Source organism: Haliotis rubra, unplaced genomic scaffold (genome assembly GCF_003918875.1).
Source record: "Haliotis rubra isolate DU_JTF1 unplaced genomic scaffold, ASM391887v1 Scf1, whole genome shotgun sequence".
NCBI lineage: Eukaryota > Metazoa > Mollusca > Gastropoda > Lepetellida > Haliotidae > Haliotis > Haliotis rubra.
The window spans coordinates 10,882,303-10,897,378 of record NW_025764891.1 but is presented as its reverse complement, the minus strand read 5'-3'; the positions used below and the strand labels follow the sequence as shown (position 1 = coordinate 10,897,378).

General features: G+C 38.4%; 1 protein-coding gene across 1 annotated transcript in view; it reads left to right on the top strand.

Annotated features, from left to right (window-relative positions):
* Positions 1-15,076, top strand: part of LOC124273953 (probable phosphorylase b kinase regulatory subunit alpha) — a 65,811-nt gene that overhangs the window by 23,846 nt on the left and 26,889 nt on the right. The window contains 3 exon segments of the mRNA XM_046709616.1: positions 1,485-1,573; positions 2,347-2,519; positions 4,656-4,807. Of these exon segments, the coding sequence (XP_046565572.1) occupies positions 1,485-1,573; positions 2,347-2,519; positions 4,656-4,807 (414 nt within the window).

Sequence of the window (15,076 nt, the reverse complement as noted above, 5' to 3'; positions counted from 1 at the left end):
GTTTTGGATAGAAGGGAAGTACTGGATCAGTCGGTAAGGTTGCAGACGGGCTACATGCACTGTGAAAGATGAAGGACCAGGTAGGGGGTTTTGGATAGAAGGGAAGTACTGGATCAGTCGGTTAGGTTGCAGACGGGCTACATGCACTGTGAAAGATGAAGGATAAGCAGGGTGTTTTGGATAGAAGGGAAGTACTGGATCAGTCGGTTAGGTTGCAGACGGGCTGCTTACACTGTGCAAGATGAAGGATTAGGCAGGGTGTTTTGGATAGAAGGGAAGTACTTGATCAGTCGGTAAGGTTGCAGACGGGCTACATGTACTGTGCAAGATGAAGGATTAGGCAGGGTGTTTTGGATAGAAGGGAAGTACTTGATCAGTTGGTTAGGTTGCAGGCGGGCTACATGCACTGGGTGAAAGATGAAGGACCAGGTAGGGTGTTTTGGATAGAAGGGAAGTACTGGATCAGTCAGTTAGGTTGCAGATGGGCTACATGCACTGTGCAAGATGAAGGATTAGGCAGGGTGTTTTGGATAGAAGGGAAGTACTGGATCAGTTGGTTAGGTTGCAGACGGGCTACATGCACTGTGAAAGATGAAGGATTAGGCAGGGTGTTTTGGATAGAAGGGAAGTACTGGATCAGTCAGTTAGGTTGCAGACGGGCTACATGCACTGTGCAAGATGAAGGATTAGGCAGGGTGTTTTGGATAGAAGGGAAGTACTGGATCAGTCGGTTAGGTTGCAGACGGGCTGCTTACACTGTGCAAGATGAAGGATTAGGCAGGGTGTTTTGGATAGAAGGGAAGTACTTGATCAGTCGGTAAGGTTGCAGACGGGCTACATGTACTGTGCAAGATGAAGGATTAGGCAGGGTGTTTTGGATAGAAGGGAAGTACTTGATCAGTCGGTTAGGTTGCAGACGGGCTACATGCACTGTGAAAGATGAAGGACCAGGTAGGGTGTTTTGGATAGAAGGGAAGTACTGGATCAGTCAGTTAGGTTGCAGATGGGCTACATGCACTGTGCAAGATGAAGGATTAGGCAGGGTGTTTTGGATAGAAGGGAAGTACTGGATCAGTTGGTTAGGTTGCAGACGGGCTACATGCACTGTGAAAGATGAAGGATTAGGCAGGGTGTTTTGGATAGAAGGGAAGTACTGGATCAGTCAGTTAGGTTGCAGATGGGCTACATGCACTGTGCAAGATGAAGGACCAGGCAGGAAGTAGGAAGATGGGGAGTTGTAGGTCCGTAGGACACTTTTCATGACCAGCTTCTAAATGCTGGTTGAAGTGGTAAAAATGTGGAGCTTTAATGTAGGGTTCCTTATTGTTGAACTTCCAAGCAAATTGCAAATCAAAGAATGGTATGCATCCAAGTACATGGATCATTATTGCAATAAATTGCAGTATAAAACACAGGCCAATATGCATGAGTTATAGAATTGAGATGACACACAGAATAATGGTGTTTGCCATGATACCTTCCAGAGTGCATCTTGGCAAGTTGTCCGACTTCCTCACCACATCGTGTGTGACCAAGCTCAGCTTCGTCCGCGACCTTGATGACCCGAACCAGTGTAAGTCACTTTCTTCTTGAGCACTAAAGCCAACCACAAATTACTTTAGAGAATTATAGATTGCAGTTAAAGCATGGGGTGCTGTTCCACAAAGTGATCGCAGTGCTGTCATAGTCGTAAGTCTGTGTTGAAGTGTGGGAGTTACGATCACCTTCTCCCTGTAATCACTTTGTTGAAAAAATACCCTGTAACACACTGAACTGTTAGAAGAGTTAATCAAGTTTCAATGTATGTTAACATTTCATGTTATAATTGGTGTCCAGTAAGTTTTACATGTCATGTTTGTTTAGAAACTGAAACCAACCAATCTTCATTGAAGACAATTACCCCAAGCAGCATCAGTGGCTAATATTCTTTAATATATACATGAAGAAAGAAATCCATGGGCATCAGTTTGGTTCCAAGCTGCCTGTGCTGGGCAATTGGTTGACTTTATTTCACCTTGACAGCATGAAACATTGCTCGAAGTAACAATCACTGGGTTGTCTAGTCCAGATTATTTTCATGTAGCCATCATCTAGATGGAATAGTGCTGAGTGTGACATTAAACAACCGAAAAACAATCAAAATAATTCTTAAAAAGCCTCAGCTGGAATATTAATGAGTGCTTCATTAAACAACAATCAAACAAAATTAAAAAGAGTCCTCAGAGCTGGTGTAAGAAACGGGTGTATTAGTGAAGACTGTGTTCCCGCATGAACTGTTGAATGTAACCGGAACATTAGCAGAACACTCGTGCAGAGCACTGATGGAACGTCTGCTATCTGTTGCAGGTGAGGCTACCGTGATGCGATTCATTGGTAACATCATGAGTCCAACCTGTCCACGACCTCACCTTCTGTCCCGGGTCGCAAAGGTCGTGTACGTAAGATACAGAGGTCGCAATCTGTTCATGGTATTGTACGAAGGTCAAGGTCAATTCAGATTGACCCAGATCAAGTACCAGGTAAGATATCCCACATTTTTCGTTTTAATACATAGTTGGAATGAATTTAGATTTAAGTTCTTTTTCATTAATTTATTAGTGATATATTTGTGTCAAACCAATAATTCAACTTGAAAAGACGAATGTGCTTGTAGGTTTAAGGAAGCTTGTTTGATAAGATTAAGAGTAACTTCCATAACAATGAAGGTGCCAAATACATTTTTTTAGAGCCATGCACATTATTCACTTTGGTTTATCAACATAGAAGGTCAAGGTCAAATGGTGATCCCAGGCCGTGGTGATTATTATTCTAAAGTTCAATGCGTTTCTAAGCTTGCTCTTATCCATTAACGGGCGCAGTGGGGTAGCCTAGTGGGTTAAGGTTCTCTCGTCACGCCGAAGACCCAGGTTCGATTCCCCACATGGGCACATTGTGTGAAGCCCATTTCTGGTGTACCCTGCCATAATATTTGCTGGAATATTGCTAAAAGCAGCGTCAAACTAATCTCACTTACTCACTTTTCCATTTACTGCTGAGTTTGTGATCAAATGCTTTTAAAGGAATGGGGAAACTTCGATGGGGAAATTGGTGACTAAAAAGTTATATTTTACAGTGGGAATTTTAATTTGGGACATGAGAAACACAACAAGAGCAGAAGTACTGAGAGAATAGAATGGGGATTGGGTGAACAAATTGGCAGCAGAGTGTGAATAACATTTGTCATCAATGCTAGATGGTATGGGTTATGGCTGTCACAGTCTGGACCAATCAAGATATGACTGCAGGTTTTTTGATGTTTTGATCTCCGTGAATTCGCACCATCTTTGAATCCAAATTACTGACTTTAGAGTGTAGTCATTACTGATACTTGACAATGTCACTTGTTCAATGGCTACCATTTTATCATTATGATGTGGATTGTAGTTCTCAATTTCAATCACTAGATTGTCTGGTCCACACTCGAGAATTTACACTGCCATCATATAGCTGGAATATTGCTGAGTGTGGTGTTAAACAACAAACTAGCAACATCTTTTATTGCAAGGTAGACGGACATTTATGATAATTAAGTTTAAGATTTTTCTGATTTCTTCTAGACTTGCTGTCGTCATCCTGCTCTTGTCATGAAATAACACTAGCATGTTCTGGAATATACACATACATATCTTCATGGCAGTTATGCAAGAGTAATCTCTATGCATTGGGAATGTTCTCACTAACTTTGCGTTGCATGATGTTACTCAATGAAATGCAACATCTTGAAAATGTCAGAAAAACACTTCTTCAATATATAAAACTAACATCGCAGAAAGATGCTTTGCATGTAATGAGCGTATGATTGAGAAATTAATGCTCCAGTATTCATGAAATGATTTAGGTAAAAGTTTCCTATTGTCAAAGTTTATGTTGTGATGGTAAAACACACAGAACAATCAATTAAGGCTTGACTAAAGTATAATTGCAGCTTATTACTACTGCTATGGATGACATAACATTAAAAATGAAACTGACTACTGTTATTTCAGCCATATTTAATTTATGCATTGTCTGAAAGGGGGGTTTGTGAGTATGATGTTTGGTAAAGAGCTCTGAAGGTTAGGTAATTGCTCACTATTGGAGAACAGAAAACCCATAATACACACAGTGTCCAGTGCTGAAAATATACTTCAGGGGTGATTAAGCCCATTTCTGGTGTCCCCCGCCATGATATTGCTGGAATATTGCTAAAAGCGGCGTAAAACTAAACTCACTCACTCAGTCAGTACTTCAGGGGTGGACTGTGAATAAGTTTATAACTTTTTCCTGTAATGGATTTAGACAGTAGTGTAAGTAGAGAAACTATCTTCAGCATTGAATCATTGGATTCCATAACCTTCATCATGGTGATACAATCATTCTTTATCTTCTGCGTATCAGTGTTAATAGATTCATTTCTGCTAAAACACAATATATTAAACTCATTGAAAAAAAATAAAATGCTAAATTTAATTTCTCTTTATAAAATATTTTCTTACATTTTCGTACCTGTATTGTCTATGACACACATATATACAGTAGTCATTGTTCTGTTCAGTTGGTTGTTTAGTTGCTTGTATGTTAACATGTGAATTACTAACTAGGCAGGAATCTTGAAATGAGTAATATGTTTTTGCAAGAAATCCATGCCCAGTTGGAAAGTTTACAGCCCAAAGTCAGTAGCCCTAGTTCAGGTAGGTATTAGTGGGGCAGCGTATGACCCCTCGGTTCTCCGGTCGGGGGCTGAGGGGTCATGCCGACCCTTGATGCTCCAGGGGATGGACAACAGCATGTGCTTACATTAAAGTCTGACACCGGAGCAAGCATGTTCTACTACTCTGCCTCATAGTTCACTATCTTGCCATAATTCCTCTGAAGCCTTTTAGCTGGGAATGTAAATTATGCAGTCCATATAATTATATTTTTAAAAATCACAAAAAATATAGGATACAATTGTATGGTATATATAGAGTAATGTTGTTATTTGTGCCAAGTGCTGTTTGTTTGTTTCTGATTATGGGCTCTATTTCCAGGAACTTGGATCATCTCACATATACTCATGTAAAAAATAAAGGGAACATTTCTAAAGACATATAAATCTCTACAACTGTGTCCAGTAAGAATGTTTGATGTCAATATGAATATTTAAGTATGTTTGGACTCCATTACCAAATTGTCTCTGACTTTCTTCTTTCAGAAATTATACAATGAACTTGTGTATCTCTTTAATGTTCCCTTATTTCTTTTCTTCAGTATATGGGTGAATTACTTTATCTTTAGTATGAGAGATTTTAGAGGAATTATGGTCATTTAGATATTATAGAATTTTCACTCCCTTTTGTCTGTATATATCTTTCCTCGAATCTATATATGTTCACGATATTCATGTGAATTCTGAATATTAACACTGCCTTCTACAACAGTGATGGAAATGCTGTCAGTCTTTGAAGCTGACACAGTTGTGACTCCCCAACCCAAAACTAATGATATGTCAGTAGTAACCATGGAAACCAACTTTTTTCTGGACATTTATTTATTTATTTTTTCCAGTTGTTAGTTTCAAAAGTTCACCACAGATTGACGAGAATATCTGACATGTTTCCAACACTTGTTGAATCTAGTTTCCAGTCAACTTTCTTTGGGGAGGATATTTACTGTCTGTCATACTAAGCAAGGAATTATTTTGGAAACCAAAAAAACCAATATGTTATCAGAGTTGACATTACATGGTGTGGCAATGGGTTCTTCAAAACCTGATCTGAATATAATGTGTGAAGTGTTTCTTAAAGTCTTCTTGTATTATGTGCCCATTTTTGGTGGTTAAAACATAAATATTGAAATACTGGTTTTGAAATGTTTTTTTCCAAGTTTTAATTAGTTTGGGATTATTTCAAAACTTGATCATGATAATGACCCCATATGCTTCTTACTAGACTAATGCTTAGTCTCTGAATATATATAATTTTGATAGTAACAAACAAACCCATATAAATTGAAAAGGAGCCCAAGGGAGACCAGAGATTCAGAACCTGAATAAATCTAGACTTGCTTTATTTAGGGCTTTAGCATTGCAGGGTGGGCTTGGCAGTAGGGAAAATAATGTGTTTCAGGGACTGTGAGACAGACTAGCTTCTTGCCTGTATTTCTGTTAGCAGGTAAACATACTATAGGTTACTCTGTGTAGACACAGTCAGAATTTAAGTAGATTTAGTATGGAACCTCAGTAAATCAAATGTTCAAGAAGGTGTATGACTCCTTGTTTATTTCATTGCTTCACTTTCAAGCACCAAGCACTGCAGTGTTCTCCACACCTAGTCTGCTTTAGACGAGCTGATGATACTCTTTACTTAAGTTGTGGGGCGGTGAGGTAGTCCAGTGGTTAAAGCGTTTGCTCGTCACACCGAAGGCCCGGGTTCCATTCCCTACATGAGTACAATGTGTGAAGCCCACTTGTGGTGTCCCCCGCCGTGATGTTGCTGAAATATTGCTAAAAGCAGAGTAAAACCCAACTCACTCACTCACTCACTCACTTATGTTGCCTTACTTCCCGTTGGGCGGTTAGCATGTCTTAACCCAAGGATATCAAAGGATATCATTTTGGGGGGATTGATAACAGAACATGCATTGTGTCACCATCCATGTATGTAATGATATCATCTGGTCCGTGTTTGTTCAGTATGTTACAAGAGAGAGTCACTTTGGAAGCCTCTGCACATGGTCATGACCTTGTAAATATGGTTGGCTGGAAGGATATGTAAGAAAAGCAAGATTTATGGATGTCAACTTCTTTATTGTGAATAACACGACATTTCCGAAACATCGTGTTATTCACAATAAAGAAGTTGACATCCATAAATCTTGCTTTTCTTATGCATTCTACTTCTAAATGCCCTTCAAAGATGTGGAAGGATTTGTGTCAGACAAATGGCATTGTGAACCAAAAGTCACTGTGTTCTTTAATCTGATTGGTTGAAAAACATGATTGAATGGTATTCGATTCCTGGAAATTGCAAGACCATTCACTGCGCATTAATACATACAAACATCACACGCACCATTGTATTGTTGCTACGTCAGCTGTGATGACATCATTCAAATCATATTGTGACGTAAAGTCGGAATGACGTCACAAATGAGCAGTTCCAGATGCTACCATGGGAGACAGCTGAAACGGCCAGCTGATGACATTTCACTGCTGTACCCGTACTCGATGTCAATGAGTGCAGACACAAAAACGTGTACTTTTTGCTTTACTTTTAGGTTTACAATGTCGATAAACATCATATGTGGGCCAATTTCCGGGTGTTATTGAGTATTTGAAGCACAGAAATATTTCATTTGAAACCTCCGGCTAATGTCGTTGGTTCCAAATGAATTCCCGTACTTCAAATACTCAATAACACCTGGAAATTGGCCAACACATGATGTTTATCTCCGATTTAGGATATTTACCTGATTTTGTGGGTTTTAGATAGGACATTCTGCCGTATCTCTGCCAAATTTGAAAAATGTCTGTGGCATGGCTATTAGTCGTTGTCCTAGAAAATGCACTGATCTGAACCCCTGCACTGTCAGGCCAACTCATGAACAGATCTGAACCCCTACTCTGTTAAACCAAAACCATGAACGTATCGCATGTCACATAATGTCACATTCATTAATGTCAACAAGTGTCGCATTCAATAATGTCACAAAGTGGCACATTCAATAATGTCCCATAGTGTCACATTCAGTAATGTGTCACAGTGTCACATTCAGTAGTGTCACATTCAGTAATGTGTCACAGTGTCAAATTCAGTAATGTCACATAGTGTCACATTCAATAATGTCACAAAGTGTCACATTCAGTAATGTCACATAGTGTCACATTCAGTAATGTCACATAGTGTCACATTCAGTAATGTCACAGTGTCACATTCATTAATGTCACATAGTGTCACATTCAGTAATGTCACATAGTGTCACATTCAGTAATGTCACAGTGTCACATTCATTAATGTCACATAGTGTCACATTCAGTAATGTCACATAGTGTCACATTCAGTAATGTTGAACAAGGTGTTATATTCAATAATGTCAAAGTTCATAATGCCTGAATTCCACAATTTCCACCACAGCTCGGTAATAAGTTCGGCTTCAGTTGGAAATGAATGTGTTTTCTTTGTGTTTTTTCTGTTTTCTTTGCCTCATTAGGGCATTTCTCATTGATTAGAGTCTGTCTCTTATATTCAAGATGGTTGCATGCTTAGGTGTGTAGTAAACTTTCTTCTCTGCTTGCCATGTGGTCCTTGATACCGTGAAAGGACTTCACTTTCATCATGACAGGTTCCTGATACAGTTGTGATGTGTTAATAATGTGGCAATGTGTTCATGATACATTTGTGATGTGTGAGTGACATGTTTATGCTGAATTCATTATGTATCTGGGATATATTTGGTGATGCATTCATGATGTGGCCATGGTGTATGTAGAATACATTCATGATGTGGCCATGGTGTCTGTAGAATACATTCATGATGTGGCCATGGTGTCTGTAGAATACATTCATGATGTGGCCATGGTGTATGTAGAATACATTCATGATGTGGCCATGGTGTATGTAGAATACATTCATGATGTGGCCATGGTGTATTTAGATTACGCTGGTCTTGAGGTTCCAGGCAAGTAAAACGTTTTCAGGACCACTAAATGATACGTTTGCAGTGGTCCCGGTGGCCAGTGAATTTTTATATTAAATCTACGAATGTTATTTTGGGCCAGTGAAGTACAGACAGGACCACTAATTATTGTCCACTAACTGGTCCTGTGGTCTAGTGGGACATCTTGAGAGGTTTCTTTCGCTGTGATGTGGTCTTCATGTGTTCATGATGTGTTCAACAACACATTTTCATCTCTAAACACATGTCTCGTCAAAAGCAGTGGCCAAATATAGTCCACCAGTCTCATGCTACTACAAATAAGTAGGGGCAGTTGACATGTCCTTGTTGACCGCCAGTTGTCATATTTATCTACTTATACAAATAAAAACAATTTCCAACAATGTTGAAGGGTCATAGATGGCCCATGTGTCTACGGCACCACAATAGACCGATCCAGTCCCGGCCGATAAGCCCCGCCCACTTCGTTTTTGACGTTAGGGGGGACAACCACGGACTAATCACAATGGCGTCACCGCCGGCGAAACGTACGTGATAGCGAATGTTGTTGATGAATTCTGTTTGTTGTACTTTGGTATCCGTCGTTTGTGAATGATATGTAAAAAGGAAAATTTACGTAGTTTTTTTTTTTGGGAAGCGTATTTTCTACCAAATAATCTATCCGGCAATTCACATTCGTCTAAGATATTAGCAGGGGAAAGGTAACTGAATTATGTTGTTTGTTGTTTTTCTCAAAAATTCCCATCGTAATATTATAAAACCGCGGAACACAACCCAATGTTGAAGTTGCAGATCGGTTCGGTATCTATATTAAAAAGATTGTCAAAAACTTCGCTGCGTGCCACCTTTATTTATTTATCCGCTCTTCAAAACTTAAATTAGAAGTTTGTGAAAACATGGGTTTCTACCTTTCAAGGAACAACCCAGGAAAACAGTATCCCGCTCTACTACTTCACCCACCTTGTTTGTCTGTACATATTATCTGGAAAACGTTACTGGACCTGTTAACAATACTGTATGTTTCCATGGATGTATCTTGACATACCCAGAAGCAAATATTCAGCAGCTAATCTGCAGCTATTCTCAGTAAAATTTCCCTCTTCAAAATCTGTACACCATCCTAAAATGACACTGAATATACGGAAATCCATTTTTTTAATAATCCTTTCAAATTTATTTTTCTATGTGTACTTTGTTGTGGAATCCTAATCTGCAAACCTCCACTATAATGGACTTCATGAACTGCCAGCATTTATCTACAGGTATGTCACACCACCATAAACACAAAGAATCCAAGATACAGTCTGCACCTGTACACTGACACATCTTCCATAAATAGGAAATTAACTAGCATTGAAATAGAATGTTACACAACATATAAATATACTGCTTTTTTCTTCAGGTATATTTAACTGCTGACTACTAATGTAAATAAGAGGCAAAGAATATATTCAAACTTTAAAGCTTTTTGTCAATAAAATTACATATTGACATTATTGCTTCTTAAACAATGATAATCTTTGTTTTATTAGATCTGAGACCATATCCCTTAGGGACATAACACTAATTCTGATCTATTTCCTTTTCTGAGATACTTACTAGTGTCATCAAAATTATATTAAAGTTGCTTAAAAATTTGGTAAAAGTCATAACAAAAGTTTAGGAAAACATACATGAAAATGTCCTGAAGCTTTCACCTCCTCCAATTAAACCAGGGTGCAATTTAATATGAATTTAAGCTTATTTTCCAAATAAGCATCAACAAACCTTGAACAATTTTTCCAAAACCAACATCTTAATAAACACTACTTTGGCTCAGTCTTCAAATATTGGTAACCTCCTCAAAAGCTGATGATTTCTAAGAAGTATTACATGAAATCGGGGTTGAATATTATATGTTTCAATATCCATTCCAGTTACATGAACAGTCAACAATTCTGTAAGTTATTTGGTTCCAAGACTGAATAATGCTTGGGTGTGACCAAACGTAGCCTTTGGTTTTTCAAATTCTCTGGATGTTGAAATAACTTTATTATGAGTGATGATACTAGTGATCACTTTCGCTGAATAATCTCATTAGTAAACATATTATTTAAAGACCAAATATTTCTTTAAAACAAACTAGCTATCTTAGTACCAAGTGATTGTTCAGCCATGATATGTATATAGTGTTTGTTTGCCTAGTTCTGCCTTAAATTCACATGAATCTGATATGTGAGTCAATTAAGTAATTATTTATAATTGATTGGATTATTATCTATCTTATTACCTTTCCACGTTTCCTGAAGGAGGCAAGATTCTAAAAACATACCTTGCTATCATTTCCAGTGAATTATAATTAAAATGACAGAACTATGTTATTACTCCTAAAATGTACCAATGTACCCCAAACCCCCACCCCAACCCTACATGTAAAATAATTATGCTGTGACAAAAAATCAAAACAAATAATGTTCTCATAGTTAGGAAATAAACTTATATTTCACTCCGTCCGATATTCCAGAAAGTCACTATTCTTCTCGTCTCCGATCCACATGAAGTAAGCTAAATCAATTCAAAGTCCCATCTCTTTTATAGAAATTTTGAAATATTTAAGACATGGTTTTATAGACACTCATTTGAATTACTGTAGTTTTGATGTTTGGATATTGCGTGATAGGCAACCGCTTTAGATACTGTACTGTACATAGGCCTTCAGATTGTGCTTTTGAAACTTTAAAACATCCTAAAATGTGTGACAAATTTAAGAATATCTAATCGCTAATGCAACCATATCCACCACATTGTTCTTTAATGTAACAAGTTTTGCTATTTCGGCCTAATTCCTAACCTAAATCAGCTCGCTATCAGATTTGTCATTTCAGGTTGATGGTGTACCAACTCAATGCCCAGTAGTGACTAAAAACATGAAGCAAAACAATTTTGTAGTTACAAGAATTTTCCGTGGTTTATAACACTTGCAAAATCCTAAACTGCTATTTGTTGTCATCTATTGGTAAATCTTTTGCACATGTGCGAAAGTGTTTAAATTGCGTAAATTCGCGACCTTCGAAAGCAGACGAGGGTTTCTGCGGAACGACGGTGCCGACATTTAACTGCTCGTTAGGCCTATCGCATTCCTTGATCCGCCTCAATTTTTTTGTCTTGATCGTAATGGTTTTGTTAAAGGTACACATCAAATCACAGCAATATGTAATAGCTAAAACGAGTGTAAATGGCATAATTCGAAGCACATCGCTTCGGAGGCATCGTTTGACCCCGGAAATAAGTCTGACAAATCCACACAGCGCGCCCGGCCTGCTGATTGGCCAAAATTGACGCATGCGCCAGTTTTGATTGACAGACTGGATCGGTCTATTCACAAGGGAGTGTTGCAAATGTGGGTTCATAGCCGCAGTTTGCCCAAATTATGTTATTTTATATTTTGCATCAGCAGCATACCCGTGGTTGTGGTTTCGCTAAATTGGTCAACGTCTAGGATCTGCATCAGGCTCCTATAGGGCCTGTAAGTAGGTCACGGCACTTTCGCGATACCTTAGTACTCCCGGTGACAAACATGTCATACCTTTTCAAATAGTCTCATGGTTGTCAGTTGACAGTAAGGAACCGATAATCCTTGCAGGAATAACAAATTTCCGATCTAACCATCCCCAAATTAGCCAACTATTATGACTGTCAACAGCTGTGACAGCCAAACATGGTTGCACACTTGGTCCGTCTAGTAAAGTCATATTTGGTGGTTGTGCAATTCGGAACCAGAACTGGTTCATGAATAGAACCTTGCCACCGGAAATCTGTGAAAGCCAAGCATGGTTGCACACTTTGTCCGGTATAGTAAAGTCATATTTGGCGGTTGCGCAGTTCGGAACCAGAACTGGTTCATGAATAGAACCTTGTCACCGGAAATCTGGTACCGGAAGTACGCTTCCATTTCGCATACCGCAAGTTGGCACACACAAAGGGAGCCGGGAACCAGCTCAGTACCGGAAGTAGCACCTGATGAGGAGACTTACAGGCCCTATAGGGCACATACTTGGACATCATAAACATGTCTAACATAAACAGTACAGGAAGTAGCACCTGATGAGGAGACTTACAGGCCCTATAGGGCACATACTTGGACATCATAAACATGTCTAACATAAACAGTACCAGAAGTAGCACCTGATGAGGAGACTTACAGGCCCTATAGGGCACATACTTGGACATCATAAACATGTCTAACATAAACAGTACCAGGCACCTGAAGTAGCACCTGATGAGGAGACTTACAGGCCCCACCTATAGGGCACATACTTGGACATCATAAACATGTCTAACATAAACAGTACAGGAAGTAGCACCTGATGAGGAGACTTACAGGCCCCATAGGGCACATACTTGGACATCATAAACATGTCTAACATAAACAGTACAGGAAGTAGCACCTGATGAGGAGACTTACAGGCCCTATAGGGCACATACTTGGACATCATAAACATGTCTAACATAAACAAACTGAGATCAAGTTTGAAACAGTAAGAAGTCGATTTCGAAACATTCTGATGTCATGATGATGATGAAGATTTGACCGGGCTGAAAATGCTTTGTTTTCAAATGTTGTATTGTAAAAACTTTATTGCTGATTCATTTTTAAAGTTTCAATTTTGATGTTTTCTCTGGTTGTACAGTGAGTCCAGTAGAGGATGAAGGTATATATGTCACCGTAGTTGCTGTCTGGTGTAGAGTACCTGTTGTCTGTAGTAGCACTTGTGTGATGGAAAACACTCTCAATACAGGGAACTTGTACATCAGTGATAATCATGATACACATCATTAGATTGCTTTTGACGATATGTACAGATTACCTTTCAAAATATTCTGTAAATATATTGTTTTCATTCCAAATCTTCAAATTTTATATGATTTTATAAAAATATTTTTCCGGTGTCCAAAATATCATTGGAATCTGTATTTAAAATGTTTTCAAGATGGAACGCCAGAGAATTATCAAGAATATTTCACAAAGTATTTGAGAGTGTTTGGTAGTGTTGTAAGAAACACAGATCACTTACTGGAAACACAAGCACTTGCTATTGTTTTGGTTTTGTAGTGCAGGGATCGTCCACGTTTTCCTCAGCTCATCAGTATAGTCAGATGTTCCAAGACATTACAATTCACAATAGACAGTTCATCGTTTTGTAAAATAGGGTACAGAATTTTGATCCTTCACAATAATATATTTACTGAAAGCCCTTTTAACTGTCTACCTATTTAACTAAAACGAACACACTATCCACACAGAAAATAATATATTAACAATTTCATAAAATATATTTACCTTGCTGTACTTCTTTGCAAGTTAAGAAAACATTTTATTTAATATGTTGGTGAAAGATATGCTGCTAAAAAGAGATGAACCACATTATTCAGTCATATTACTATAGTTATGGCAAATTAACTACAGTAATATCAAAGAATCAGTAGGTCCTTTACTTTCTAGAGTAGTATATACAGTCGAACCCCGTTTACTCGGACCCTGTATATCCGTAAAAAACACCTCGGACGATTTTTAGGTGAAACGACACTTACCTTCAGTAATTGTACTCGCTTAGCCGGACCCCGCGCTTCCGGACCTGGATGGAGAATTTTCAAACCTTTCCCATAGATTTCCATTGAACAAAAGTGTATTCATTGTTAATCTCTCGGCAGGCATTTGATGTGAATTGATTAGTTACCCATCAAAACACTAGGGACGTGTGTCTCTTCAGTTGTTAATTAGGATTTGGCAAGTGTGAGAACATCTCATCAGTAACGAAAACACATGGTAATTAGGATTAGGATTAACTACATTGGAATTGTACTCTACATGAATATATTTTCAATATACATCATCAATAAGTTTTGCTTGTTTGATCCAGTTAACCGGACGCCTCGCTATCCAGACGATTTCCGAGTGTAACCAAAATGTCTGGATAAACAGGGTTCGACTGTAATTATGATAACTAATATCAACAGCAATTCATATTAGCATTTACACATTTATCAAACATCAGTTAACCCCACCAGTGCAGTGTTGAATTCATGCCACGTGTGAGTGTTTCCTAATGGGTTAATGTAACTAATCCTTCAGCCATTGAGTACATGTCATGAATGGCCTGGTTGTCTGAGGAGCTGCAGTTTGCCATGCAGAGTTGTGTCCCTTGGAGATGACAACCCTATGATCATGGGATTATCTGGGATTCTCCCACATTGAAATGACATGTCACTATATAACTGGAATATTGTTCAAACATCTTAAAACAACTACTCACCTGTCACTTTAAGCGCATATAGTTTATTATTTTTCAATATTTATTGTTGATTGTGGTGTTTCCCTGAATCTCACACTGTGTAAACAAAACTGGTTGTGCAGGACATTTAG